Below are 26,801 nucleotides of genomic sequence, written 5' to 3'. Positions count from 1 at the left end.
CTCCGTATCAGACAAGAGTGGGTTGGTGGATTCTACTGAATAACACTCAGATTAAAAGAATTAAGTTTAGTTTAATAAAGTATTCTGTTATTACTTCAATGTGGTCTGAGGGAATCAAGCCACGCATTTAGTTTTTTGCTTTAGAATTAGAGTAGTCATGAATGAAGCAAATGTTAAGTGCCTTCCACTTATCTAACTCTGCTTTGTACGTCAGAAATATTTTATAACCTTCAAGCCATCAATATATTTGTAACAGGCTTATTTTTAGATGAACAAACTGAGCAACTAAGGTAAAAGGGATTTGTTGAAAGCCTTGAAGTTGCTGGGTGAATAGACAAGTAGATTTTTCTCAGTATCCAGTTCTATTACTATTGCCATATTGCTCTCCTAAACGTTGAAGAGATGCGAAGACGGCTTTTTGATCCGAGTTAATATGATTTACAGCTCTGCTTGTCTTTTTCTCATTTTCTTGCAGTGCTGAAGGAAGCCATGTTTCAGGACAAAGCAATGGGAGAGATCCACAGGCCCTTGCGAAGGCTGTACAAATTCACCAAGACACCTTACGCACGATGTACTTCGCTTAAGTCAATAAAATGGGAGCATACTCACTGAAAGGAAGAACTGAAAAATTAAGCCACATACAATGTATGTTTCCAGTGGGGTTGGTTTATGGGGTGTGCCTCCGATCATGCTGAAGTTGACACTGTGCAGGGGCGAGAGGCTAACCCTTAAATTGACACAAGGAAGATTGTTTACTTCATCGAGGAACACAGCACTATTATGCAATATGAAACCAGCCAACAGCTTTTTTGGCGCGGTCTCCTGTAGGAAGCACCGCCATCATTTTTTTTTTTAATTTCTCGTAGTTTAACCCTCTTATGCCTTTACCTCAAGTTGCTCGGCAGCACAACTATCTTTGCAAAAAAAAGTATAATAAAATAAAAAAATGATGGTGTAATTTAAAAAAAAAAGCAAACCACCTTTATGGGAACAATCACAGTGATTGTTTGGGGGAGGAAAGTGTGCAAAAAAAAAAAATTAAGTTTTTTACCCCACTGCATTGAGGAATCTTTCTCTCAATACTTGCCATCAAGCATTCGAATGTGAACATATCCAAGAACATTTGAATGTACAGCACTAGCTAGAAAAAATTGAGGGAGGGAAGATGTTTTGCACACTAATCCAATAATTTGAACATAATTTAGCCAACTGCTGCCTTTGTGTCTTTCTTCACAGCTTTGGAGTTCTCGGCTCCAATAGTTCCCTTTTTTAAAAGCAAAGAAGCTAGTGGTATTATATGCAGGCAGTAGTGATCTAAACTCTTCTTGCTCCCTGGTGAATTTACTAAAGCTGCTGTTTTACCTAGTCCAAAAGTTTCAATTCTTTTCTATCTGGCAAGTCAAATATGTTGAAGCTTCACGTGAGATCACATGTCCCAAGTTTTATGGGATTACATATAGTAAACACCAGAACTGAAACTTTAGAGCTAAGGTCTTTTTGGAAAAAAGAAAAATGCTAGTTTACTTGCTGCCTCTCACACCTTAATGTGATTTCATATGTATGTGTTTTTGAAGTTTAGCTTCCTTTTGTTTCTTTTATATTTATTAGAGTAATAATAATGCTTTAATTTAATTATTACAGAACATATGGTCAACATCAACTTTTATTTTTTAGAAATGTAACCATGTTTATTTTTAAAAAACTGACAACTTGTTTTGCTATCTTTTAGTGCAATAAGCGTTCTAAAGGAAAACTGTGTCCATTGAGCTGTACTAAAGCAGTGTTTGTACCACTAACCGTGGAAGAATGGACACCTCCATGATTTTAAAAGGACAAAGTAAAAGCCTTAATTTTGAAAGGAAAGTTTTATAGTCAGAAGGAATCTTGAATTTTCCTTTTTTAAATCAAAAAATAGCAAAAATGCTTCTAGAATTCTGCAAGCTTTACTTGTCACTGCAGTATTTTGATTTAACAAAGGAACTGGCCATATTTTTGGCTTTGAAATGTGGAGGGTATTTGAATTAAATGGAAAGGGTTTTTTATTAAGATCTAAGTTTTTACATGCTTAGTTAAATCTATTTGAATCAGTAAAATGTCTGGAATTAATAAAAGTTTTTAGGCTTTTTTCCTCTTTGATAATGACTTTCCTTTTAAAATTAAGTTACTGGTAACTTCATTTCACTTTGCAAATAAAGAGGGCTGGGATAGTTCTAACATGTTAGATCACTGAAATGTGAAACAAATTAATGGGACTCTTTCATTCCACTTTAAAGGTAAAACAATATTTAAGATGTCAGAGATGAGCATTTATTCAATGAGGGGACTGGGGAGTTTTGCACTTTGTACACTCGTGAACTGCATTTTTGACTGTTTTTATTTGCACTGGTTCATAGTATATATACTGCAGATCGTTTGTATGGGCATTGCTGTTATCCCAGCCCTTCTGAACTCCACCTGCTCTCCACATGAAAACCAGTGGGTTGGTATAAGTAGCTTATCTCCTGTCATTCTCATGAAATCCGCTGTTTGCCAATATACTGTATTTTGAGCCTAAAATCTGAGCCCGTTTTGCTTCAACAGGCATGAATCTCCCCCATTTTTTCTGCCAGAAAACAAAGTACTGTATTTTGTGCATTTGTATATTGTATTGAAATGTATGTAGTGCTGTTCACAACACTGTCTCCAAGAGCTTTACTAAACAGTTATGTATATACACATTTTATCTCCCAATATCAAGGAAGATAATGTAAAAAGACTAACTTTGCAAAGTCAGAATTGCACTGGAACTAGTCGTGACGGTGGGCAGTTGGCCAGTGGCTTGGGGCTCCTCGGAGAGGCGGTGGGAGGGTGATCGAGGGAGGCTCGGCAGACCCCGACGCGTGGGAGAGTCTCTGGGGTCCTGGGAGCCGCCTGCCTTCGTCAGCTGCACCCGCAGACCCAGGACCGGCCCAGCCACGCTCTTTGACTTCTTAACGCACTTGCCTTTCGGCGCCTTCAGATAAGCCTGCTGCAGGGAGGTTGGTGTAACCGAACGGTTTGAGTGAGGTGGTTTCCGAATAAGTCGCGCAAATGTTTTTCTTGGTCTGTGACCTGACAGTTTTCTCTCAGAAGCACTCTTGCTAGTAGTTCTGTTTATAAAAGGTTCAGGTTAGGCTTTTTACAGAAAATTGTTTTCAAATAGAGAATTTTTAAAAAATATTTTACAAAGACTTCTTGTGGATTTCTGGCGGTTAGATGAAAATTCCTTTTTAAAAAGTCTTTTAACACTCCTTTCAAAGACACTGTATGCTTCTCATCCTGCCCGCGCTCAGTGACTATGATTTGAGAAGCTTTTTTGCTTGCTACTTTCACCAGAAAATAAGTTAAAGAAACTTCATTGGGAAAGTGACTTAAATTATTTGTCGAGCTAGCATTTTACCTGGTTTTCATGTGAAGAGTATTTGGAAGTTTTAATCTCTCTTCTTGGTTTTGCAAATGTCTACGTAAAGTGCCGATACTTACTTGTATTACGATATCAAGTTACTGGCGTTGTGAGGGCCACACATTTATGATGCTGTAGCTGCTATATTTATTTAAATGGAGATGGACAATTACTGCACTAAGGAATGAGGAGATAAGCAAGGAATCAAGGATAGTTAGATATCTTGGTTTTTTCAAAAGAGAATTAATGGTGTGAAATATCAAGTGTAACAAAGGGTGCTGTCATTTTAACTGAGATTAAATAGCCAGATATTCTTCCTTTGTTTAAAAACATATATATTTTGATGTTTGCAGTTTGGGGGTGGGGGGTCGGGATAAATGGTACCTCATCTGTGGTGGCAGTTTCCAGTATATTTTCAGAGTATATGGATTTCTTTTATTTTTGTACCTGCTCTCCTTTAAAAAGAAAAAAAATGGCAAATTTTATGTGCTGTTTGGGGAAATCTTGAGTGGCATAGCAGATCCCCCTCTCTTGCTGGGAGCTGTCTGTATATAGTCCAAAGAGGGACGTGGGCAAAGGCTGACAGTTCTACTTACTTTGCAGACATACTGGCCTCGTTCATATGCCTGTCTAGAAAAACGGTTCCTGTCTCCTACAACGCTGTACCGGTTGGCTGCACCGAGACCTCACTTGTACCGAACAAGTGCCGCTAATTGCTCCCGTGGTGGGAGCACGCACAAGGGCCCCAGCGCGGGGCTGGGGAAGGAGCAGCCGTAGGGTCTCGGCCAGACGAAGCTGCGGCTGCGGGCTGGTGCTGCGCCAGCGGCAGGAACCGCTCCCGGGGCCGGCGGCAGTGCTTCTCCTAACCTAGCAGAAAGCCTCGCCGAAACCTGCGATCTAGCGACTAGTAGATCCAGATTTGGAGAGAAGTAGAGTGTTTTGTAGTTGAGGCGTTAAACTTGCAACATCTGCTAACAGAATGACTGACTCCACTGTAAGTAGCTTTTTTTTCTTTGTAGGGCACTTCAGCTGTGGCCATTTTACTCAGGATCGCTGTATTGCTGTTCAATCTGTAATCTGGTTAAAGACGTCCAAAAGTTATTTTTATAGGGTTCATTCTGGCATCCTTTTGGAAGCTTGTTTGGCCGCAGAAATGGTTTTCAGGAGTAAAATGGGTTTCTGGAAGTTGTCATTCAAATTATTTCAAGATGCTGTTGGTCCTAAACTATTTTCACTTCTTCATGTACAAATTTTGTCCTGTAAAACGCTTAACGTAAGATACCAGATAGTCATCTTCTGTACCAATTCCAGCTACAAATACTGGTTTTCTACTAGTCTTGAAGTCCACTCTGGAGAAATTCCAAGCTCAGCCTACACTTAAAGCTTGAGGCCTTTTTTTTTACACTTCCTTCATATCTTGTCCTCCTTTGATATTCTCCCCGTCTTGTGAACTGAGGGTTTAGAACTTTACTCAAAGCACTTTTATAACCAAGGAATCAAAAGCTCAGATGATCTACATTGAAACTAGAAACTCAGTTTTCAGAGATCGTTATTTCTAAATGGCCATCTTAGTCTCTCGTCACGCCAGGCAGATGCTCTGTCCCTTTCAGTGCTGTGGAGTTTCGTGGGTGCTACTGAAAGGTTGATTGGACCCAGTGAAAAAATCCATAGGGATGTCAAAGGGAAAGATTTCTTTCTGTCTTTTCTACCCAAAGATGGTACTTTAGATCGATATGGGATATCATTTTTGTTTCGGCACATGTTGAAATAAAACCTCACTTAGCCAATTCGCTCATCATTTTTTGTAAACCTGAAAAAATAGTGGTTAGAGCTTGAGCTAACTGATGCTTTCTGCTAGTAGAAGATTTTGTACTTTCAGTAGCTGAGGCATGAACGAGATGGGTACAGGATCCTACATTTTACCTCCCTAGCAGTCTCTCAAGAATCCTGATCTCTCTAACACTAAAACAAAGCCCAACTGTTGTCCCTGAGCAGGCAAAGGTGCGTATGGAGGGGAACGAACTGTAAGGGAGAGGCTTGCGAGGGAAAATACCGACGCGTCAGTTTTATAGAAACAAGGGTGTTGATGGAGAGACTCCATCCGCTTTCCACGTGCCCTGGCCTTTTCAAATCTTGTCTGAGGTACCCCCTCACCTAACACGGGTAGTTAACATAGGGTCCTTTTAAAACAAAGCAGTTCCACTGTTTAAAACTTGGAGTGATTTTTATTTTTTTTTAAGCGAGACAGTCCTCAGAAAGTGCCTTTTTAGAAGATGGTGCTGTAGATTTTTATTTTCCAGTTGTACGTGGCTGAAAATTTAAGATAAATTATTGAAAATGCCAAGTGTTTGATGGTATCTTTCAGGTACTTTCAAGCATCAGCTTCTCTGAGTCAGGACCAAGAATAACCAGGAGGGTGTTTTCATGTGGAGGGAGAGGCATTGAGGAGCGATCACCAAATTCAGCTGGTAGGCTAGAATCGGTTTTGATGTAGTCAATGCAATTTACCTCTTTACATTGAGGGGTATGTGGGTGGGGGGGTGGGTGTAGGAGAAGCAACAGCATGGGACTCTTGGGGCGATGTAACTAGTGCTGAAAGGGAATCCATAGCTATTGAAGGGTGTTGTCTCTTAGATGTAGCAAGCTCCCAAAGGTGAAGTAGACAAACTGAAAGCTGTCTGAAGACTTAGGAGATGGTCAGTCCTGCTGTGAGCAGACCTCACATGGCTTCTGTGTTTAAAGCAGTGATGTGCATGTACCAATGGGCGTCTAATTCCTAGCTGGGAGTTTTGATACTCTGGATGGGAACAGCTTGGTGGGGTGGGGGATGCTGCCCCGCTCCGACAGTTGAAGAGGGTGTGGGTCCGTAGTGAGTTTGGTGAGCATTCCTCTGGTCAGGAAAAGCTGTAGACTAGACTATTAAACACTGCACCTCAGTAACCTTGTAATGCTGCATAAAGTAATAATAATAGCAAAGTTCTGCTTTGATTACACTGTAATGTGCTTGCACATGCCTGCAAAAAATACACACTTTCATTTTTGGTAATGGTCTTTAATAGCAGTTATCAGACTTTTTCTTTTATGATGAACCTTGTCCTTTATTGTGGTGTTTCTGTATATTTATTGGTAACCTGTGTGCAGCTCATAGGTCTGTGTGTCTGGTCTGTATGTTGCTTTTAACACATTTTTAGGTGGGAGAAGTTTCTGAATGTTTTGTTTTTCTTCTCCAAAGTCAGCTTAACTAGTCGTATTTGAGAGGAGACTGAATAAAACAGCTTGATAGACAGACTAAGTGGTACCTTGTTTCTTTAGGTTTAGAACTAAAATGACTTTGTGTGCATCTTATTACTGTTCATACAGTATTGGGCATTTAAGATATAGAATAACTTGATGTCAGCCAGGATATTTTTGAATATCAGGAGCTTAAGCGCAAAACTCCCACTTTAATTGCAAGTGGTATCTTTGCAGGAATATGTTTGTGTCCAGCCTTTTTCTAGGAGTAAGCAGAGCTTCTCAACATCCATTAATTTGGACGTGATCAAGGAAATGTTTAAGGTACACAGTCCCAGAGTGGGGCAGTGACCCTTGTTTGGAGTTGCCCGCACCCCTTTGTTGCAAGGGACGCTGTCAGATTAACGCGCAAAGTAGCACTCCCGCTCATGCGACAGAGACTATGAATCAAGGATCTTGTTGCTGTGTAGATTTCTTCTGATTCAAGTTAGAGAAATGAACTGATGTTTCTTGTAGTTTGTTACCAGCTTTTTTGTCGTACTCCGGTGCCCAATGCCACTTTGTTGGTATTTAAGCTTGCAACGATGTTAAATTATTTTATATTCCCGATTTCTTAACGTTATTAGGCTAGGATTTAGAAAGCATTTTTTCAGTCTAAGTTCTGAGCCAAAACTATCTTCTATCTCTTTTAGTAGTAGGCGTTTTTATCTTTTAGACTAAAAAGGGCCAAAAATCTTGCACCATCAGCTTGTTTGCAGCAATACTCTCCCTCTCTTCCCTTGCCTATCGACCAGTTTATTTTCTATCTACATTTAGCTAATACTGAAGCTGTTGAGATTTAGAAGGAAGTTGCTGCCTCTTCTTTCTATCAAAAGAAATGAAATGGACTTGCATCTGATGATGCTGGTTTCTGTTGGGCACAGATCTTTTCCTAGAAGTCTTGCCTTGGTGATGATGGACTGTAGCACACATGGGTTTAATTACAATAGAAATGTTCTGTATGTTTCTGTTGCATTCATTGGAGGGTGCATGATGTTTTAAAGTATCCAATTTAAATACAAGCTAATGAACCGCTGAAGATGTAGACACTCTATTAATAAATACTTCAAATTTAAAAAGGAAAAAAAAAGCCCAACAACAAAAGCAAACAACAAAACCAAACCAAACAAACCCAACAAGCTAGTGCACGTGGATAGTTTTAATTCATCATCCTTCCTGGCAAAGTTTGAGACAGAGGATTTGCTGTAATTGATGCTACTCATAGTAAATCGTGCTGGGATTAATCCTATAACTGAACTGACTTGGCTACATGTTTTATGAGGAGGAGAAGTGGTAGTGGTGACTGTGCTATTAAGCCAATAGTAAAAAGCTCTAAAAAATGCAAGGAGGAAACTTGTCTTCATATTGAAAAAGCTGAATATACTGAAAAAATCTCATGCTGCTAGAGCCTTGTGAACCTCTATCTTTCTATCCACAGTTTACCCAGAAAGACCCCACATGACTACTTCAACAACCAATATGTGAGGGCAAAAGCATTTTCCCATATATTTTTTTAAGAGTGCCTGTTCACCTCCTAAAAGGACTGTGCTGAGAAGCAGGTGGCAGTGCCTGTAACAGCTGTATAGTTAAATCAAACTGTGTTTTGTATCTAAACCTTGAAGCTACCTTACTTGGTTCAAAACAGATACAAGTTCCAGTAGATCGGTGCTATTTGAAATAACGGAGCCAAGGGGTTTTGTGAGCAATATCTGACCCCACCATAAAACATAGATGCTCTGATAGATTTCTGGTCGCAATTTTCACGCCGTTCACGCTCAAGGGTGCCTGGCTACCAAGAAAAACAGCAGCAGGCAGTTGTAGAGTTAATTTTGCTGTAGCACTACAGTTGCTCTGCTCTTCCTCTGCTCTTACCTACCTCCCTGTTCCCTGACGCAGGATCGCTTCCCTCCGCTGCCTATATAGAATTAGCCATGTTGAGGACGCTGTGGCTGTGTGGAAGGTGAATCGGCTCTGGATGTGAGGGGTGGTGGTAGTGCGATGGTGACGAAAGCAACTGCCGGTAGAAATAAAGGACTGGGTAGGAGTTGGGTGGATGTCGGGTGAGCTGTGGTCAGCTCGAGCCCTTCAGGGAAATTGATGGGAACGTCAAACATTAGCTTAGGTGTCCTGAACTGTTTGTGTCGGACTTGAACTCATTGAGAGCAAGCATGTGCCTTTTTCTGATCAAGAACAGAAGCTGGAAAAACTCGTGTTTGCATTGGTAGTATTTTTAGGTAGTTAGTATTTTTCTTTAACTGTTTTTAAGGCTTGAAGTCCTTGGTCAGAATGGAGTTGGTTTTGCGTTGAGTTACTTAATCAAAGTGAGCCCTGAATTAGAACTACCCAGAGAGGAGCAGCTTTTCAAATAAGTGGTTTCTGGAGAGTAATGTCAACAAATAAACACACTTCCTGGTAGACTTGCAATTTTTAAAATAAAATTTAACCTTGATATGTTTCTCTATCTAATGAGAATCATTAATCCTGCCTTTATTTGAATGTTGCCTGTCCAGTAACGTCTTCACTCTTTACTGTGCTCCTGCAGCTTTCCATACACTCCATTGCTTCTTCCCCCTTACCCCCGTTTGGTGGCTGTAAGGATATGAAGAATGTTGTCCAGTGAATGTTGGGGAGCAGTGCGGAGGTCTGATTAAGTGGGAACGTGGAAGTGAGGATTAAACATCACAGATAGTTCTTTGAGAACCAGTCTGCCAGCAGCTGAGGGTAGTGATGTCTGTGTACAAAATCGTGTGGTCTCTTGGGTATGGAAAGAATTAGCAAAGTGGTATGAGGGGAGAAAAGATCCCCTCTCCTCTGACATTGAAGTACCAGTAGGGAAGGCTATTGCAGACTGTGTGCTGCGCAAAAGTAGGTGCCTGTGTCCTTAGATGCTAGTTTGGGCTTAAAGCTGCTAAAAAAAGTGGATTTTCAGATCGAAATGGAAGAGCTTTTCAAATAGGTTATATTTTATGCAGTTTTGAGGTACTGATGAGTTATCCAGCCAGGAACTCTGGTATCAACGCTGGCTCTGAAATGGGTTTCCTCTCTGACCTTAGGTAAACGATTCTGCCTCATTCTTCACCCTATCTAGAAAATGTTTATGATGATTCACATCGCCTTATGAGACCTAACTTTTAGGTGTTCTGAGGATGAACCATGTTGTGGAAGTCCTAAATTCTTGATACAAACCTGTGTACCTTCTTGCAAGTTTGCATCTTCAATTAATACAGTTCTGTTTGGAGTCTGACGTGAGCCCGTGCTCTTTACTTACGTCTCATTGCAGCTCTGCCCGAGGAAGTCCATTGGGATTGGTCCCATGATGTTTACCTGTTGCTTTAAGATAATCCATTTGTTGCAAAACAGACTGTCAGAGGGCAAGTTTATTTAAATGAAAGTTTGGTTTTTTTCATTGCTGAGAATTTTATATATAGGTCTTTCAAACACATTTGTCAGTTGGAAAATTAATACCTACTGTAATACTATCTAGCAACACAGAAAAATATGACTATATGTTGAGTTTAGGGCTATGCTAGCCCATAAATCATAGGTCCACAACCCATTTGAGTACAGGTGTGCAAAAATTAGCTATTAAAATAGTTACTAATAAACTTTCATTATGCTTACACTTGCAAATCTCTTAAATATATTAAAAACCAGTTTCTTTGATAGAAAAATCCATGCCTTGCTGGTTAATGTTCACTCAGACGCATTAGCAAAGTAGTAGCCACTGGAGCAATGCTAAATTTAAAGAACCTTCTGAAGTTTTTGAACCTGATGGTGTGCCAGCAAACTGGAAACTTGAGTAGTGCTCTTTAACTGGTGAGGAAAATTGAACGCCAAAAAAACTGGGTGAGAGGAAGACTGCTAGAGATGAAGTTTGTCTTCTGACTTCTGGCAACTTTGCAGTGAAGAATGGCTTCTTTTGGGTACTCGGTTTTGTACATCACTTTCCTCCTGTGGCTATAGGTTTTAGTTTTCTTTGGACTTGATTTCTATTTTTCAATGAAATGTTCTCATTTCTGCAGTTTTCAGTGTTGAATCTAGCCTGGAGACAATGTTGTTTTCCTGTAGAAAAACCTGCTTCTAGAAAGTTGCATTTTGTGTCTGTTTTGCAGGCAGTTTTGAAAAGCTAGCCTCAGCACAGCAATAGAGTTGGCAGAACGAGTTTTTGGTCTGAAATGTTGATTTTGCAGGCCCAGCCCCTACTGCCATGACCAGCGACACTGGTGTACAGATCCGCGTTTCACAGGTTAGGTGACGCACTTTGGGCTCGCAGGGTACAGATCCTCCTGTCTTACATTCTTGTTTCTTCCCTTGGTGTAAGCAGTTAAGCTTCCCCAGGTAGCCTGTTGGTGGATAAATAGTGTTGTTGCTTGTCGTCGGGAAAAACTAGGCTGTTTACGTGGCCTGGAGGCGTCTGATCATAGATAAGAGCATTGTCTATCAGCAGGTATTACTTTAAAGCTTTCACAGTAATTGGTAGCATTCGGTTATGAGCCAATATGGGTATTAAAGTATCTTCAGGAGAAGGTGGCTCAGGTGGCATAGCGTGTGCCATAAACATTGCTAGTGATCAAGCTGTGTTTGTTTAGGAGACTGCTGGAAGCAATGTCGTGCATACAAAATGCGTATTTAATACCATATGTTTAAATTGAAAAAAAATACCGTGCTGTTTGGGATTCCTTTTCAGAATAAAATTCTAATAAACCAGTCCGGCGGATTGAGATTCCCTTCTGTGTGTATGTCTTGCTCTTTCTCGTATGCTGGTAACTGCTCCCCTCTCGTTTTCGTGTTACCATTGCTTAAGCAGGAACTGGAATGTGTTCCCACCATGAAGGTACTGGGGGTTTTCAAAGCAAAAGGGAATTGTTTCAAGAATAAAGAAGAGCTGTGACTTCAGACATTGCACAAATAGATTGTAGACGGATGGCAAACAAACTGGTAAAAGCCTTTATTTTTACTTAACCATCTTGACCATGTGTGCCTATTTGTATTGCGGATGTGGGCTGCAACCATGTGGGGTGGGAGGGAAACCATGTGTTGGTGTGTTTTGAGATGTACTTGCTAAGCAGAAGCGGTGTCCTCTGCCCGTTCTCCCTTTCTAGATGAATTGTTCTTGCCAAAATTTTCTACCTGTTGCAAGAGTTGCTTTCTTTCCAGCACAGTAAAATGTCAACTTTCACTGTTCCTTCCCTCTCGTAGGCATCTGTAACCTCTGTACGACTCTGTATAGTACACACAGCAGTCATCAGATCTCTGCTGGCTTTAGATACCATCCAGTTGGGTGTATTGTAAACGAACCGTATTCATTTGAAAAATAAATTTTTTTTTTGAAATGCATATGTGATACTTTTAATTTTTTTTTATACTTGCATCGTTTTAATTTATTCCAAAAGCCACGTCCGCAGGAGTGGATGCAGATGGAGGTGTTGATCTGAGCTGTGGTGTCAGGGTGGCATCTGGAGGGAGGTACCAGGCATGGCTGCCAAACCTTTGCCAGAAAACCATTTGACTTTCAGCCTTTTCTGTTTGATTTGATTTAATACCATTTAATTTTTTTAAAAACCAGGGAAGAACTTCCTGAGGGCTCAGGTCGGCGGTGGAAATCCTCCTAGCGCTGTCGTGGGAACGCGATGGCCTCTGCGGGTTTCGCCGTGTTACGCCGTGTCCGTGTCGGGGTTCGGAGGGGGCTGTGGTACTGGTGGTGCGGGGCTCGGTCCGGGACCCCCCACCCGCTCCCTGCTTGGGTTTATTGGTCATTTTGTTGGGGTTTTTTAGTAGTAATAACAACGGGTTTCGGCGCTGCTTTGCAGGGCAGCTTTCACCAAGAACCGCAGTGAAGCGAGAGGGGCCGCGCTGCGCCCCGCCGGCTCCGCCGCGCGCCCCCGCGGCCGCGCGCCCCTGCAGGGGAGGGAGGGGGCGCGCCCCAGCCGCTGCCGCGCGCCGCCGCCTAGCAACGGGCCCGCGCGTGCCTGGCAACCGGCCCTGAGGCGGGGAGGGGAGCGGGGCCGGGCCCCGGGCCTGGCGGTGGCGGGTGAGGGGAGCGGGGCCGGGCCCCGGGCCTGGCGGTGGCGGGTGAGGGGAGCGGGGCCGGGCCCCGGGCCCTGGCGCGGAGGGGAGCGGGGCCCGGCGGTGAGGGGAGCGGGACTGGGCCCCGGGACCTGGCGGTGAGGGGAACGGGGCCAAGGCCGACAGGGAGGGGAGGGGAGGGGACCGGGAGCAGGGCCAGGCCCGTGATGGGCCCCGAGGGAGTAGAAGGGCACTGGCACGGAGGAGCTGGGGTACCCTGCTCAGGGCCCCTGCTAGCTGGGGGCTGAGCCCCTTCCCTGTTCCCCCCTTCCACCTGAGGGGGGGTCGAGCCTTCCCGTGTGCCCTGCAGCCCTTTGTGCCTTCTCTCCCGCTGGCTCTGCAGCCCCGATGCCTGCCTGCAGGGCTTCCTTCCCTTCAGGAGTTCCCTAGCGGCCTTTGGTGCGGATGGCTGTGCTCAAGGGGCTCTGTCCCAGCTACCTGTGCCCAGGAGGACTGGGGGACAGGCACGGGGTGTACCGGAGCCAGGGAAACTGTCCCAGAACTTCACCTGAGTAGGTTTTTTGGAACCTCCAGTCTCCTCAGGAGCTGCTCTGATCCTGTTGAGTGGTCTCTGTAACTCCTGCCAGTTTTGCAGGGGTGTGCTGGGTAGCAAGGAAGATGGCTGCAAACTATACTGTTCCTGCAAAGCCTTTGAGTCCCCTGGGCCTGCAACCCTGGGCTGAGCCTATGTGGCTGTAACAAAAGTAGAATCAGTAATGTAATCAGCCATTTTTTCCAAGCTCAATAAATACCATATGGGAGATGGTGCTGTGAGCAGCTCCTTGTCTCTCTGCAAATAGCACCGTACTCCAGGGAGGACAGGGCTTTCCTCCTGGCCCAGGGGCAGAGGGTGGCTCCAATCACCTGTCCTAGTGCTCCGCCGGTTGCGTGGACATGTGTGTCTGCATTAGGCGAGATGTCAGGTTAGAGCTTGCTGCTGGTTCTCTCTTGAAGAGCTTTCCAGTTTGTGGATGCATCTCCATTTCTGGTGTATTTCCATGAATAAACTCGAAAATCTTCTGCTCCCTTTTAGTCACCTGTTTAGCGAGATGGCCATGCTGAGCGTAAAGCCAGGACAGCGGTTCACCTTGCCGGACTGGCACACTAACTCCCATCTCATCTCGGCTGATGCTGAACGCCAGCGTTCTGCTTCCCACCAAGTCCGTCAGGAAGCCCGAGCTCTCCACAACGAAGCCAACAATCAGGTGGGCCCTCTTGCAGCTTGGCTGCTCCTGGGTTTGTCAGAATAGCAGGCTGAGGAGTACGGGAGAGTGTCTAGATCTGGGTGTATGGACGACGGAATAGGAGAAGGCTTTACCTCTGCAGAACCTGTTAGTATGTACATTTAAGCCCATGTGCAATGATGCATGTGTACTGCCATGAAATCCCTGGGTGTGATCCTCGCGTCCTTTGCAACTTGTATTGCTTTCTGTGCTCTCCATTTGTGTAGGTAACTGTTAGACCAAATAGCAACACGTTGTACTCCTGTGAGGGGTCAGTCAATCCTGAAAACAGAGAAAGGCTTCAGCAAGATTCACAATTGCAATTTGAAAAAGAGTAATGGTGTTTCTCCTCTAATTCCAGACGAAATGGGATGAGCATGACAACCGCACCCGCCTGGCTGAACGTATCAGCAGCGTGAACAGATGGAAAGAGACCCTGGACAAATGCCTTGCAGACATAGATGCGGAAATTGATGCCTTAGCCAAAGTATGTTGGGAAGACAGATGGCTGGAAATCAACTTACCCTCTCAACATGGGATGTTAAATAATTGAGGCTTGTCTTCTGCAATGGGCAAGCCCATATGGAGTTTAAGGGGGGCTTATCGCAGGTATACTGAGATCCATACCTGATGAAATGACTTCCTGGAAAGCAAGCCACTGTGTTCTTGGCTGAGCCAAGCCATTTCATGCAGCTGTGCATTGCATGCTCACGTTTGGGTTTTGGGTTGTGGTTTTTGTTGGGTTTTGGTTTTTTTTTTTTAAGCTCTGAAGGATAATGAGAAGTATGTTAACACCGTCATTCAAAAATGTTTGATTTTAAATAGAGAATAGCAGTGGGACATCTCTCTGATTCTTTTAGCTCTAAACCCAGAGGCTGCTGCTCCTGGAGTCATTAGCCCCCAGCTAATGTGATTAGGTGTGATTCCCAATGCAAATAACAGATGTAGCAGACTAATGTGTTTGGCTCTTGCCATTTTCATTCCAGACTCGCTAAAAAGTTTCAGAACTGCAAAGACAGGTAGCGCGAGGCCTTCTTAACAAGGGTATCGGTGGATTCTCCTTCCTTTCTTCCTCTCATCCCTGAAGGAGACATCCCCCACATCCAGTTGGCTTCTTCCTCCAGGTGAAGGAAGCAGCAGAACGTGCCCTCCAGGCAAAGAACTTGCCTTTGGACGTTTCCATTGAGTGCCTGACGCTCCGCGAGAGCCGCCGCGCCATCGACGTGGTGAGGGACCCTGTGGAGGAGGAGCTGCACAAGGAGGTGAAGGTGATAGACAAAGCCAAGAGAGAACTGCAGAAGAGAGTGAACGAAGCCTTTGAACAGCTCTGGTGAGGCGAATGACACAGCTTTTGACCGGACTCTGCCCTCCCTGCTTGGCCCCAGCAGTTTAATGTGCCTCCAATGCCACGCTGAGATGGGCAAGCAGGCCAGGCGTAGTTACCGTGGGGCAGTGAGCCATGCAGAGGAGCTTTGATGATTATTGGGAAAGTCTATGGAGTTTGGGGGTTTGTAGGGGAGAGCATGTCAAGGGAGACTTGGAAAATGTTGGCCTGGACAAATACCTTGTGCCATCTGCCTTGGTTCATGAACCAGTGACCTGGCAGTGTTAAAGCTCCCAGGCCCTAATCCCGGTGGGTCACTGCCCTGCTGCAGGAGGGCGGGCAGCTCAGCTCACCAGTGCGCTGCCAGAGCAGAGCACGGGGGAGCCAGGCTGGCAGTAAAGCAGGTGTGCTGCTTTCCCAAGTTGGGCCCAGCTCACTGGGAGGGCAGGAGTTCGTCGCTCATCTTAAAAAGATGACTGAGGTGGTGATGAAGGCTTTGGAAATTGTGAGCTGCCACTCCCCTCTGCGTGCTGCCTGCTTACTCCAACTCTGCTTTCTGCAGCCTCTTACAGGAAGCTCGCCAGCAACTGAGCTGTGACCACCGGCGCAAGATGGAAGCTTTGGAAATAGATCGTGTGTGCTTATCCCTCAGCGTGAACTCTCCCAACATCTCCTTCAAGGTCAACCCAACACGGGTCCCAGATGGGTAAGGAAAGAGCCTGCCCTTGTGTGGCCAAATCCGTGCTGGTCCTTGAAAGAGCCCCGGGGTGCTTTTTCCATCCATGCTATATTCTGGCTTGATGGGTGCAGTTACAGAGAGAACTCAGAACGGGAGCTGGCTGCTGGGATTTGTTGTGGCTCTTGAATTGTGAAGCCAGAAACTTTTGAGTTATCTAAATTGTCACCACAAAAACAGAGAAGCCAGCTGCCCTGTCACCCTGGTGCTTGGCTGTAGGTGACACTCAGTACGTAGTGTGGTATCAGCCTTTGGCACAGCTTATGAGGGAGCTGCTGCACATTTTCACTTGCTTGGCATTTCATAGCATGGTTTGGGTGTGTCCCCGGTTTGAGCAGATGTTGGGCTCAGTGCAGGAGCCATGGGGTAGCGATCTCCAGCGGGTGCAGTGAGGAGATCAGACAGGATGTGACCTCCGGAATTCCTGAATCATTTTGCACTGCACAAAGCTGCCTTGACCTGCAGCAGGTGGTTCCTTTTGAACTGACTTGCAAACACTCAACTTATTTTCGTAACTGCTGATTTGTTCACAGATCAACTGCACCTGATGAGTGGGAACAGAATAGCCAATGTAACAAGGAGCGTGCTGAGGCAGAAATGAAAGCCTCGACTGAACTCCGAGAAGCAACAGTGCTTGCCATTGCACAGGTAAATCAGTCTCTTGGCTGTGAATCGGTGGTGCAGAAGTTCTGGATCCAATGTGGGAGAATGGGCTGGCATGTGCTGTGGCCAGGGGAAGGGAATCTTTGAAAAGACAGCATTGGCCCATGGGCCTCTCCGAGAGCAGCTGCCCTCCTGGTTTCAAAGGGGAGCTCGGTTATGCTGCGGAGCTTGCAGCAGTCTCAGCAACCTGGAAGACACGTACCTGTCCATCGTTCCCTGCTTTTTGGCTACAGGGGGGTACATGACCTGCACACGCATGGCAGCTGCCAGAACCCAGCTGGTTTTGCTCATAGGCTTGTCCCAGCCTCACAGGAGGTCATCTCATGTGGCCGTCGTATTGGCAACTGCTGGGAGGGAGATGCCTTCTAGATGTGTGTGACTGGAGCCTGTTCTCTCTTCAGACAAACAACGAGCTGGAGGCTCAGCGTGTAGCTACAGAGTTTGCCTTGCGCAAGAGGATTAGAGACCTGGAAAGAGCCTATGATGAGCTGAAATGGCAGGAGCAGAATGTAAATGTTGCTTCTTTGCTTATCGAACACAACCTTGGGTGGGAATTGAATCCAAAAGCATGTTTGTTACTTGGCCTGCTCGTGGTTTCCACATGAGAGCTGTTAAGTGGTACATGTATGATCCCTGCAACATCCTACCTCCTTCTGCCATCACAATTGCTGCTCTGGCATTTCCCAGCAGCAGTGCCAGGTTTGGGCCTTTTTATTTCACCCTTGGTCTCAACTGCTGTGGCCATAAAACACCAGCGGCACCATGCCTGGTCTGTCTGAAAAGCCCTATCTATGAGCAGGGGGGTTCAGTACTCAGAAGCCCACCAGCCCTTGTTTAAAATCCCTTCCCAGCACAGTAAAAGCCCAGGACACATGGGGGCTGTTTTCCAGTCTGTATCCCTGGCTGTCCCTCATGGTACATGTCTTTTATCCATAGACCTTGGAGGAAATTGCTGAGATGGAGGAGGACATCCGACGCTTGGAGGAAGATCTTCGAAGGAAGATGCAAGATCTGAAAGTGGCACACACCCGCCTGGAGACCCGCACGTATCGGCCCAATATGGAGCTCTGTCGGGATCAGGTACCAGCCTCGCCTGGCACGCTCCCTGCCAGGAGGGACTGGGGGGCACTGACCAGGATGGGGGCTTGCGAGGGTCTGAAAAACGTGGGTGTGCTTTGGAGAAAACTACAGAGGGGCTGAGCAATGGATCCTATGGTCACATAGCAAAGCAAGGAAACAAATGTCATAGCTGGGCTAGAAGGGGAATGAGAGAACCGTGGCCTTTGTAAAACAACACTTCAGCCCTGTTAACTGCTGTCACCTTCTCCCTCCCCACCTCGCAGGTCCAGTACGGGCTAACCGATGAGGTCCACCAGCTGGAGGGAACGATCCGTGCGCTCAGGCAGAAGCTAGCAGAGTCCCAGTAAGTCTCTGGGGCAGAGCAGTGGCCCAGCATTGCCCATGTGAGGGACGTGGCTTTGTGCAGCCCTGGGCCTGGCAGGCTTCCAGCTCCGTTTTGGAGCTCGTGTCTGCTCAGATCAGGAGTGGAAATAGTCTTTGGGCTTGGTGGGGAGCTGGACTGGGCAGCAGGGTGCAGGCAAGGTATGAGGTGTCTGTGTGGTGGGAGGGTGAATGGGGCTCCCACGGTCCCTGCTTGACCGTGACTTCAGCCAGGCACAGACAGTTCTAAAAGGGGGAAAAAAAAATGGGTGAAAAGTAAAGGAAGAAGCAGAAGTGCTGCTCTGGGCTGGTGTGAGCTCCCAGGGCGCACAGCTCTGCGCTGCACTCCGGGAGCAGCATGTGAGCTTGCTATTCACAGACCCAAACAGTGCTGCTGCTGTGCACCAAGAGGTATCTGATGCATTCGTACAAAGGCAAATGCTGCAGAGAGATTTCTGCTGCCAGAAAGTGGGAAGTTGGGTGTTTCCTGTCCAACTTGGGAAGTGAATGCGGTGCTTGAACCCAACTCCTCTCGCTTCTGCTTGTTCCCAGGGATGCCTTGGACGCTCTTTACAGACAACTTCACCGCATTCAGACAGATGCTGGCTACAAAGCCAATTCCCTGGTGCTGGACAACAAGTGCATGGACAGCCGGAGAAAGCTCGTGGTCCCTGCCGAGAAATTTGTGCCAGAGGTCGACACTTTCAACCGGACCACGAACCGCGCGCTCTCCCCGCTGAAGAACGGGCAGCTGGAGTTGGCTTAGTGCGCCGGGGAGTGTTGTGCAACGAGCCGCACCGAGGAGAAAGCTACCACTGGCTCAGTTCCGTAGCGAGGAAAGCGGACATCTGTGTCGTGTTAGGATAATGTAATTCTCCTCCCTCCTCCTAGTTTGTTATATAACCGTCTGTCCCCTCGTATGATGTTTATAGCCTCTTGCACTCCAAGGAGCATTATAAACAATAAAGAGTCTGTCCCCAAGAGCAGTTGTCATCCGACAGCGTTGGAAGCGTTTCGTGGTGATTGAATCCATCTGGGCTCTTCAGCGGTTTAAGTCCTTTAAAGTGCAAGGCTGCGCTCTGAAAAGGGACTGTGTAATGGTGGCAGCGTGCCAGATCTGCTCCGTGGGTGCACTGACTCAAATCCGCTCGCTTTAATGATTAAAGTAAAGTTTGGGTTGGGATTTCCCCTTGCCTGCTCGCCCTGCGGAGCGAACACAGCTACACAAGCAAGAGCGGGAGTCTGTTCTGGCTCTTGTGGCCGCAGACTTGTGAAAATTGAATTGCGGCGCTTGCGTTCTGCCGTGAGTTTATTGTTTCTCTTCCAGGCGCGCTCCCAAGGTGCTGAGCACGCTCTCCCTGGGCGACGGCGTCCGTGCGAGCCGCGTAATTGCACGTCCGCGTTGCCAGAACTTGGCCTGCTCTTCCTCCCCGAGGTGGGAAATGATGCTCGGTAACCGCCCCAGTGGAAAGCAGCCTGGATTTGGCTCCTGGCTCTCCGACTAAATTTTTGATAATGAGAAATTGAGGGGAAAAGAAAAATCGACACTTTCCCTTCCCGTAAGTAGGGAAATAAGGCAACGGCCTCCCAGCAGCCGCGCCCGCGCCGCCGCCGCTCCCCTCCGGGCCGCCAGGGGGCGGTGTCCGCGGCTGCCGCGGACACCGCCCCCTGGCGGCCCGGAGGGGAGCGGCGGCGGCGCAGGAGAAGATGGCGGCGGCGGCGGGTTCGGGCTCAGGCGCGGGGCGGGCGGCGGCGCGGCCTCGGCCGGGACCTGCCCGGTTCCGGGGCTGCTTGGCCGGGGCGTTGTTGGGTGACTGCCTGGGCGCCGTCTTCGAAGGCAGAAGCGTCGTGAAGCTGCCCGACCTACTGCGCTTTCTCCGAGGCCTGGAGCCGGCACCCGGGCCGCCCGAGGCGGGGGAGCCGGCCGGCAGCGCCCGCAGAGGTGGGCAGAAACCCCGGGAGCGGGACGGGGGTCGGGCCCGGAGCACATCGCCTTCCCCGTACCCACCGGTACTCCCCGCAGATTCGGGCCCGGCCCCCAACAGCCCCAGGATCGGGCTTTGGGGTGCGTCCCCCCCCCGGCCTCGCACCCCCACTGCCCCTCCGAAGCGTGGGTGTCCCCAGTCCTGCCCCTCGCCTCAGCGGGGGGCACCTGCCCTGGGACACCCGTGGCTGCCCCCGGCCCTGCTTTGGCGTGTGTCCCCTGCGCTGTGGGGTTTGGGGCCCCCACCCCGGGGTGAGGATGACCCCGCTGAAGCAGTGCCCCGCTTCTGGCTCCCCCAGGGCAGTTCCTGGTGCCGTAAGAACATGGCCGGTGTGGAGGGATGTGTGGTTTGCCGTGCTCAGGCTGTGCTGCCCTTGCTCGAGGGAAGCCCGGGTGTGTAGCGTGCTGGGAACCGGTGTATCGCAGCACAGGGGTGTCAGCAAGGAACAGATACACCAAAAATAGATAGGAGTAGAATAAGAGAAGCACAAGAACGGTTATTTAACTCTTAGCAAGTGATGATGGATTTGTGTTGGGGTTCTGAGCAGTGCAGCAAGCCCTGTATACCCTTCCAGTAGAATCTTAAAGGCACTTGATTTTGTTGTGGTCTTGTCCAGAAATGCAACTGTGCTTTCTCTTCTCTGCTTGTCAGCATATGCTGTAAACTCCTTGAGAAAGAGGCTTGTCTCTCGCTTGTCCATATGTGCCTCTGCGTATCGAACAGTTTCTCCTGGCTCTTACTAATCTTGAAATGCTTTCTGTCTCATTCTTGCTGTGGGTGCATCTCTCTTCCTCTGCACCTTCTCACTCTGATGACTGTGGCTAGTGATGAGCTGAAAGCGCTGGGGAAGTTCTGGTAATGTTTTAACTTCAGCTGTATAGATATTTAGGCCTTAGAGAGGAGGGAAGTGCTGACAGTGGAGGAGGACAGGAGCAGAGTTTGTCCCTGGATGGTCACGATATGTTTTGACCTTCTGTTTTAGAAACGCTTTCGTACACAGACGACACGGCCATGAGCAGGTCGGTGGTGCAGTCCCTGCTAGCCAAGCGAGAGTTTGATGAAGTTGATATGGCCAAGAGGTAAGGACTGCAGCCAGCTTCAGAGGCCAGGGTGTTGACATTTACTAGTGAAGGCAAAACTTCCCTAAGGTTCAGCAATCGCTGTAATTTTCTGTGAAAGGGGACAGGGGCTAAGGCAAAGTCATTGTTAATTTGTGGAGGAAAAAAAAATCAGAAAAGTGAGGGCTAATCCTGTAATTTATTGTGTGCTTTGCACTGTCCTGGAACACGCAGCAGTGTTCGCTTTAGTGTGAGTTTCAGAGTCTGCTTTGAAATGAAGCAGGATGGAACATGCAGTATTGCAGCCGTGTATGTGTATTCACCTTTGCGGAAGATAATGCCTGGAAATTTCAGAAGCATTTCCTTTCATGTTTGTTGCTATTTATGTTTGTACCTCCCTTAATTTAGTTAGTGAATATTAGTGAGGTCAGCTTCAGTTTGTTATGATCCATTTCCCTTTTGAATCCACAGCCCTGGTAGCATTTGGTTCCACTTAAGGGAGAACGTTTATTTGTTTAGAAAACTCTCCCATTGAACTCGAACAAAAGACTTTCTTTGTGGTTGTGACCCACGGAAACGTTTCCAGTTTGCTTCTATTTCAAGGCAAAATTGAGAGGAAAACAAGTGGGCTGTGGAGGGTGATGTTTATACACCCTTTCCTCCTTTCACACCAATTTTTGGGAATCTGATTCTTTCCCTACAGAACTGAATCACTTGAACCCCAACTGTCACTGAATTATCCACGTGTTATTAATTCACTTTATACAGTGGCTTTATACAACCTCTTTACAAACGTCAGTAACAGACCAAATACCCCGTGTATTTTTTCTCACCTGCGTAACTGCTGCTCTCTTGCCCACGCCAGGTTTGCTGAGGAGTACAAGAAGGAACCCAACAGGGGCTATGGCATGGCTGTTGTCAACGTCTTCAAGAAGCTCCTGAGCCCCAAGTGCAATGATGTGTTTGAACCAGCGCGAGCCCAGTTTAATGGGAAAGGCTCCTATGGCAATGGCGGTGCCATGAGGGTGGCAGGCATCCCACTCGTGTATTCGGATGTCCAGGATGTTAAGAAGGTACCGTTCTTGCCTCCTTTGGGCACCTCGACTCTGGAAGTCCCTGCTGTCAGGGGAGTCTCACCGTGGTCTCTCAGGTAGGCTTGCTAACGACGTGTTTTCATTCGCAGTTTGCGAAGCTGAGTGCTGAGTTAACCCATGCCAACTCCCTGGGCTACAACGGGGCCATCCTGCAGGCCCTGGCCGTGCATCTCGCCCTGCAGGGAGAACTCAGCAAGGAGACCTTCCTGGAGCAGCTCATTAGCCACATGGAAGATGTAGAGGCAGATGACAAGTCTCTTACTGACGCCCGAGCGTAAGTAGCTGTGAGGAGCACTAACACTGCTGTGTACAGTTTATTCTGGCTCTTCGCATTCTCTCTTCTTCATTGTATTCTTTTTTTTTCTTTCGCCAGGCTGGGATTTGAGGATTTACCATTTTCAAGGCGTCTAAAGAAAATAAAGGAATTTTTGGAGCTCAGCAGTGTTCCCAAAGCAGATGTATTGTTTGAATTAGGTAAGTACCTTTCTTACTACAAGTGTTACGAAAGAGCTGGAAGCAGGACTAACTCAGCAAGCCTAGTTCACGTGTCCCCCCCCAGATTGCCACCTGGCCTCTGCTGCCTGTCAGGCACAGAATGTGCTGGAGAGGCTGCCTGTGCTCGCCACTCAGCAGTTCTCTGAGTCTTGACCCAGTGACTCCCTCTCTGTATTGGTGGGGAAAAAAATGTCTTGCTAAGAAAAACTTACCATGAATAACGTTTCTTAATATTCTAAGATCTCTTGTCTTAATGGCTATCAGATCTGCATGTTGGATGGGAACGGGTAGGTGTGTATTGCCAAACTGTACTGGTGTCGCTGGGAGTTGGGCTCCAGGATGTGAGTAGTACTGGGGAACTATGGGGAGATTTCTCTTCTGAGATGCAGACTTTTGCACCTTGTCGTGATAAAATCAGCGATAGTGGTATTGAAAGTAACTGGCAGTGGGAAGTTGCAGTTAGAAGGGAAAAGGTACTTCTGCGGGAAGCAAGAAACAAGTGTTCTGTAGCACTGAAGATGATTGGTTTTGTTAACAGGCAATGGCATTGCCGCTTTGCGGTCTGTCCCTACTGCAATTTACTCCTTCTTGCGCTGTATGGAAGCCGACCCCGATATTCCTGATCACTACAGCAACCTGCAGAGGACCATCATCTACTGTATCTCTCTGGGTGGAGACACAGACACCATTGCTACCATGGCAGGAGCCATTGCAGGGGCTTATTATGGGGAGGAACAGATATCCCCAAGTTGGGAGCAGAGCTGTGAAGCTTTTCAAGAGACACAGAAGCTGGCAAATAGCTTGTATGAACTCTACTGCCAGCGGCTCTGAGCTCCAAGGGGAGCGTGTTTTCTGAAGGCAAAGCGGGTGGTCACCTCTGCTTTTCTGGTCAGAAATCTGGTGGTGGATCCACGCCATCTGCCAGTGAGCCTCCACCCGAGAAAGAAGCCTGCTGCTGTGAGTTGAGAGCTGGAAGCACGAGCTGCTTTGGAAGAGAGGGGACATACCCTTCCGTGACGGTTGAGCTGGGAAGTGGCTGCATGTGGCGCCTTGGACAGTGGGTGCATCTCCTCTGAAGTGTACAGGAGCGTCTAGTTTTTCATAAGATTTCTGCTTCTTGCTTTGTCCCCCCCTTATGCCGTTACGTCATTTTGTCATTACAGTTACTAGGTGGGTGTCTGAATCCACTGACGTTCTTGCTCTACTCCTGTGTGCCGTGGCCTTTGTTTCAGTTGTTAGTGACCTGTCCCGCAGTGGCTTTGATAGGCTCCGCGCCCCTCTCAAAACACCAGTTCACACTCAGCTGACCAGCTAAAGGATGTAGATGGGAGTCATCAGAGAGGCACGTCCCTGGAGAGCCTGGAGGGTGTCCTGCGCGGTGGCACGGGTTACCACCGGTGTTCTGGAGCGAGGGTGCTGGAGGGTAGACCTCCCGGGAGGTTCACTTCTTTAAGGCAGAATGAAAAGTGCCAGAGATTGGGGAAGGGATTTCCTTGCATTGCTAGTGGCATTGTGAGAACTGCCTTTGGCGCATGCAGACAGAATCCCAGTTGGTTCGTTGTTACTGCTGGAAGAGGGCGTAAGTAATTACTGCTCCTTTGGTGTCCTTTGCTCTGCGATCCACCTCGCGCCGTCCTGATCTATTGCATTTTGTGTTCCCTTACGTAGCTGGCTTTCACATTGCTGCAGCTACTCTAGCCATTTCCTTTGTTCCTAATCCTTGAATTCTGCGGGTTTAATCCTGTCCTATGTACGTCCAGAGAGTGAGACTGCTGTTTAAATCTGAGTGGAGATAGTTGTGAAACCCAGTGTTACACAAGGATTGAATTCTGGTTCTGCTGCAGTCAGTGACAAAAATTACTTCAGCTGGAAGCAGGAGTTACTTCTCACAGTTCTAAAACTCTGTACTTGGTAAGAATCATCTGAAGATGAAGGGAAAGGTAGGTTAATTGGGGTAGAATTTATCAGAGTTTAAAAGAAGTTGTGCATTTGGAGCTGGTACTGGTGGCCAAGAACATTCTAGCAAAGCTGTGTTGTTCCAGAGTTTCACATTTAAAACCTTTGCCCAGTGGAGCTGGTCAAAAAGGGAGTAACAGCTTGGGTATGGCATGTCTAAAAAGGGTTGAAAGCTTTTTAATAATTGAAAACAAAAAGAAAGAGGCAAGCAGTCATCATATGGAAATGTTTATAAATTTGAATGTGACAATGTAATTCTCCATTATTTCTTTAGTATTTCTTCTGACACCGGGAAGGTGACCATCCTGCTCAAAAGGAGCTCGCTCCCGGTGGTGTCGGCACACGGTGGTTGTGTGTGTCAGGCTGCATGCACACGTGGAAAATCTGGCTGCAATAGGTCATTCCAGTTTTTCCTGTACTCTCCTTCCTTCAGGTGCCAGTCTTCTGTGTGATGCTTTAATGGGTTTTCCTTGTATAAACGAATTCTTGTCCTGAGAACACGTGGAATTTTGGTCCATTTTATATTTATGTATTGTGCTGCAGATCCGAGATGTAAAATGTCAGGTTTTTCACATTATTCTGCCAGAGGTGTGAACATATTCACGTAATTATTTAAAAGAAGGTATTTTCCTTTTAAAGCAGCTTTATAATTTTAAATGTTCGGAACTCATGAAGAGCAGAAGAGCTCCTGTTTAAAACATATAGCTCATTTTAGGCTAGAATTTAAATGTGTACTAAAACATTTAGCTCTGACTTCCTTGGGAAGGAATAAAATCTTAGTTATCTTTGTTAATTAGCCACTGCTCCTGTCTTTTCATTCAAGTCATGAAGTTGTGCTTCCATGCTAAATGACAAGAGGAGTTGTATGAAAACCTCTGGGCTATTTCTCCCCACCCCTCCGTACTTCACTTTAAGACTCAAACTACTTTGAAACTACTTTGTTATGGCTTCTTGAAATCTTTCTGTAGAAAGCAGAATGGAAGTTGTTCGGTGCTGGTTAGAGACACCTTGCGCGTAGCCAAGACTCGTGCTTGCTTTGGGGTGTTTCAGCACTGGAAATCTGCAGTAAAAACGACTTTCAGGTGGCCGCTCTTGCCTGTGAGCAGTACGGGGTAGCAGAAGATTGTAAAAGCCCAGGGGATGCGGTTCTTGCTAACAGCGGGGTGAGTCGGAAGCATCGATCGTGTGCGTTGCGGGGAGGTTTGCTGGAGAGGCCCTTTTCCTTTGCTGGCTGCGGCTTGTAGGCCGTTTGCAGCGAGGAGCAGTGCGTGGAAGGAGTTCAGCTGCTGGAGTCCAGCCTGCGATGATCATGCAGAGACCAGGGAGTGTGCTGGGTGCCCCGTGACTTGCCGCAGGAGAATCGCTTGTTCTAAAGAGTCAGCTTTTGAAGGAGTCTGCCCGCGTGGCAACCAGGCTTCTCTAGAACGAGTAACGTCTGCTCTTCCAGGGAAGAGATCAGGTGGGAAAACATATTTTCTTCTCTTTATTCTTTGTACTTTTACTCTCTGAAAGTGATTTGCTTACAGATGATTCACCATTTCTCCTGTGTGCTGCTGAACTGACTGCTTTTGTTGCTCGGGATGCGAGGTTGGCTGTAGGCAAGGTTGTGTAACGTAGCAAAAAAAGGCGTCGTGGAAAAAACAGAAGGGAAAGGGAATCCCCAACACTTTGACTTAAATTCCTCAAGTTAATAATTGCCGGTCTGGAAGGGTCTGGATTTCATCCTTTTTTTTAAAAATGAACTTCTGGAGACAGGAACCTTTTCCTTAATCACAAGAAACATGCAACACCTTCTTACATAAGAGTATTAATTAGCAAGCAAATCTGCTGGACTGCTGGGAACAAGTGAGCTGGATTTGAGGAGGAAATACAGTGCAAGAGGTCCATATGAATGGTCTCACCAGCAAGGCTGAGCAAGCCCATTAATAATTGGACAAAGGCACAACTGAGCCCGCCTTTTATACAGTAAGTTTTATTGATGTTTTGTCAATACAATCAAGTACTGTAGTTTTAGTTCTGAAGAGAAGGCCAGTTTCTGATCACAAAAAGAGTGCATTTTAAACCAACTTT

At 46.8% G+C, this 26,801-nt stretch overlaps 3 protein-coding genes across 7 annotated transcripts in view; all 3 read left to right on the top strand.

Moving 5' to 3' along the window:
* The window catches only part of AGO3 (argonaute RISC catalytic component 3), a 42,436-nt gene extending 30,408 nt beyond the window's left edge, over nucleotides 1-12,028 (top strand). For all 4 annotated transcript variants that reach the window (XR_012677168.1, XM_075173151.1, XM_075173153.1 and 1 more), the window contains one exon: nucleotides 476-12,028. Coding sequence is in view for 3 of the 4 variants with exons in the window: in XM_075173151.1 (XP_075029252.1) it covers nucleotides 476-584 (109 nt within the window). In the remaining variant the exon portion in view is untranslated. The remainder of the gene's footprint in view (nucleotides 1-475) is intronic.
* Nucleotides 12,029-12,565: 537 nt separating this feature from the next.
* TEKT2 (tektin 2) lies at nucleotides 12,566-19,126 on the top strand. Of its 2 annotated transcripts, XM_075173157.1 has the most exons (10): nucleotides 12,566-12,722; nucleotides 13,791-13,962; nucleotides 14,342-14,467; nucleotides 15,105-15,310; nucleotides 15,867-16,010; nucleotides 16,574-16,688; nucleotides 17,105-17,212; nucleotides 17,640-17,783; nucleotides 18,047-18,126; nucleotides 18,696-19,126. In XM_075173157.1, exons 2-10 carry the CDS (start codon nucleotides 13,807-13,809, stop codon nucleotides 18,907-18,909), a joined length of 1,293 nt encoding a protein of 430 aa, XP_075029258.1. In that variant the 5' UTR covers nucleotides 12,566-12,722; nucleotides 13,791-13,806; the 3' UTR covers nucleotides 18,910-19,126. The 2 variants fall into 2 exon arrangements, with proteins under 2 accessions (XP_075029258.1, XP_075029257.1); XM_075173156.1 differs by lacking the exon at nucleotides 12,566-12,722 and having other exon boundaries at nucleotides 13,743-13,962.
* A 714-nt stretch (nucleotides 19,127-19,840) lies between these two features.
* ADPRS (ADP-ribosylserine hydrolase) lies at nucleotides 19,841-25,526 on the top strand. Its single transcript, XM_075173938.1, has 6 exons — nucleotides 19,841-20,085; nucleotides 21,111-21,207; nucleotides 22,052-22,259; nucleotides 22,370-22,554; nucleotides 22,654-22,754; nucleotides 23,314-25,526. The coding sequence occupies exons 1-6, from the start codon at nucleotides 19,851-19,853 to the stop codon at nucleotides 23,604-23,606; spliced, it is 1,119 nt and encodes a 372-aa protein (XP_075030039.1). The 5' UTR covers nucleotides 19,841-19,850; the 3' UTR covers nucleotides 23,607-25,526.
* Nucleotides 25,527-26,801: the final 1,275 nt, after the last annotated feature.

Source organism: Calonectris borealis, chromosome 25 (assembly GCF_964195595.1).
Source record: "Calonectris borealis chromosome 25, bCalBor7.hap1.2, whole genome shotgun sequence".
Taxonomy (NCBI): domain Eukaryota; kingdom Metazoa; phylum Chordata; class Aves; order Procellariiformes; family Procellariidae; genus Calonectris; species Calonectris borealis.
This window is presented reverse-complemented; position numbering and strand designations above follow the sequence as displayed.

Coding starts and splice junctions, on each gene's coding strand:
- ADPRS (XM_075173938.1), top strand. CDS start 19,851: ATGGCGGCGGCGGCGGGTTCGGGCTCAGGCGCGGGGCGGGCGGCGGCG. Junction 20,086..21,110: donor GGCCGGCAGCGCCCGCAGAG/GTGGGCAGAAAC, acceptor CTTCTGTTTTAG/AAACGCTTTCGTACACAGAC. Junction 22,555..22,653: donor TCTCTTACTGACGCCCGAGC/GTAAGTAGCTGT, acceptor TTCTTTCGCCAG/GCTGGGATTTGAGGATTTAC.
- TEKT2 (XM_075173156.1), top strand. CDS start 13,756: ATGAATAAACTCGAAAATCTTCTGCTCCCTTTTAGTCACCTGTTTAGC. Junction 14,468..15,104: donor AAATTGATGCCTTAGCCAAA/GTATGTTGGGAA, acceptor TTCTTCCTCCAG/GTGAAGGAAGCAGCAGAACG. Junction 15,311..15,866: donor GAAGCCTTTGAACAGCTCTG/GTGAGGCGAATG, acceptor TGCTTTCTGCAG/CCTCTTACAGGAAGCTCGCC.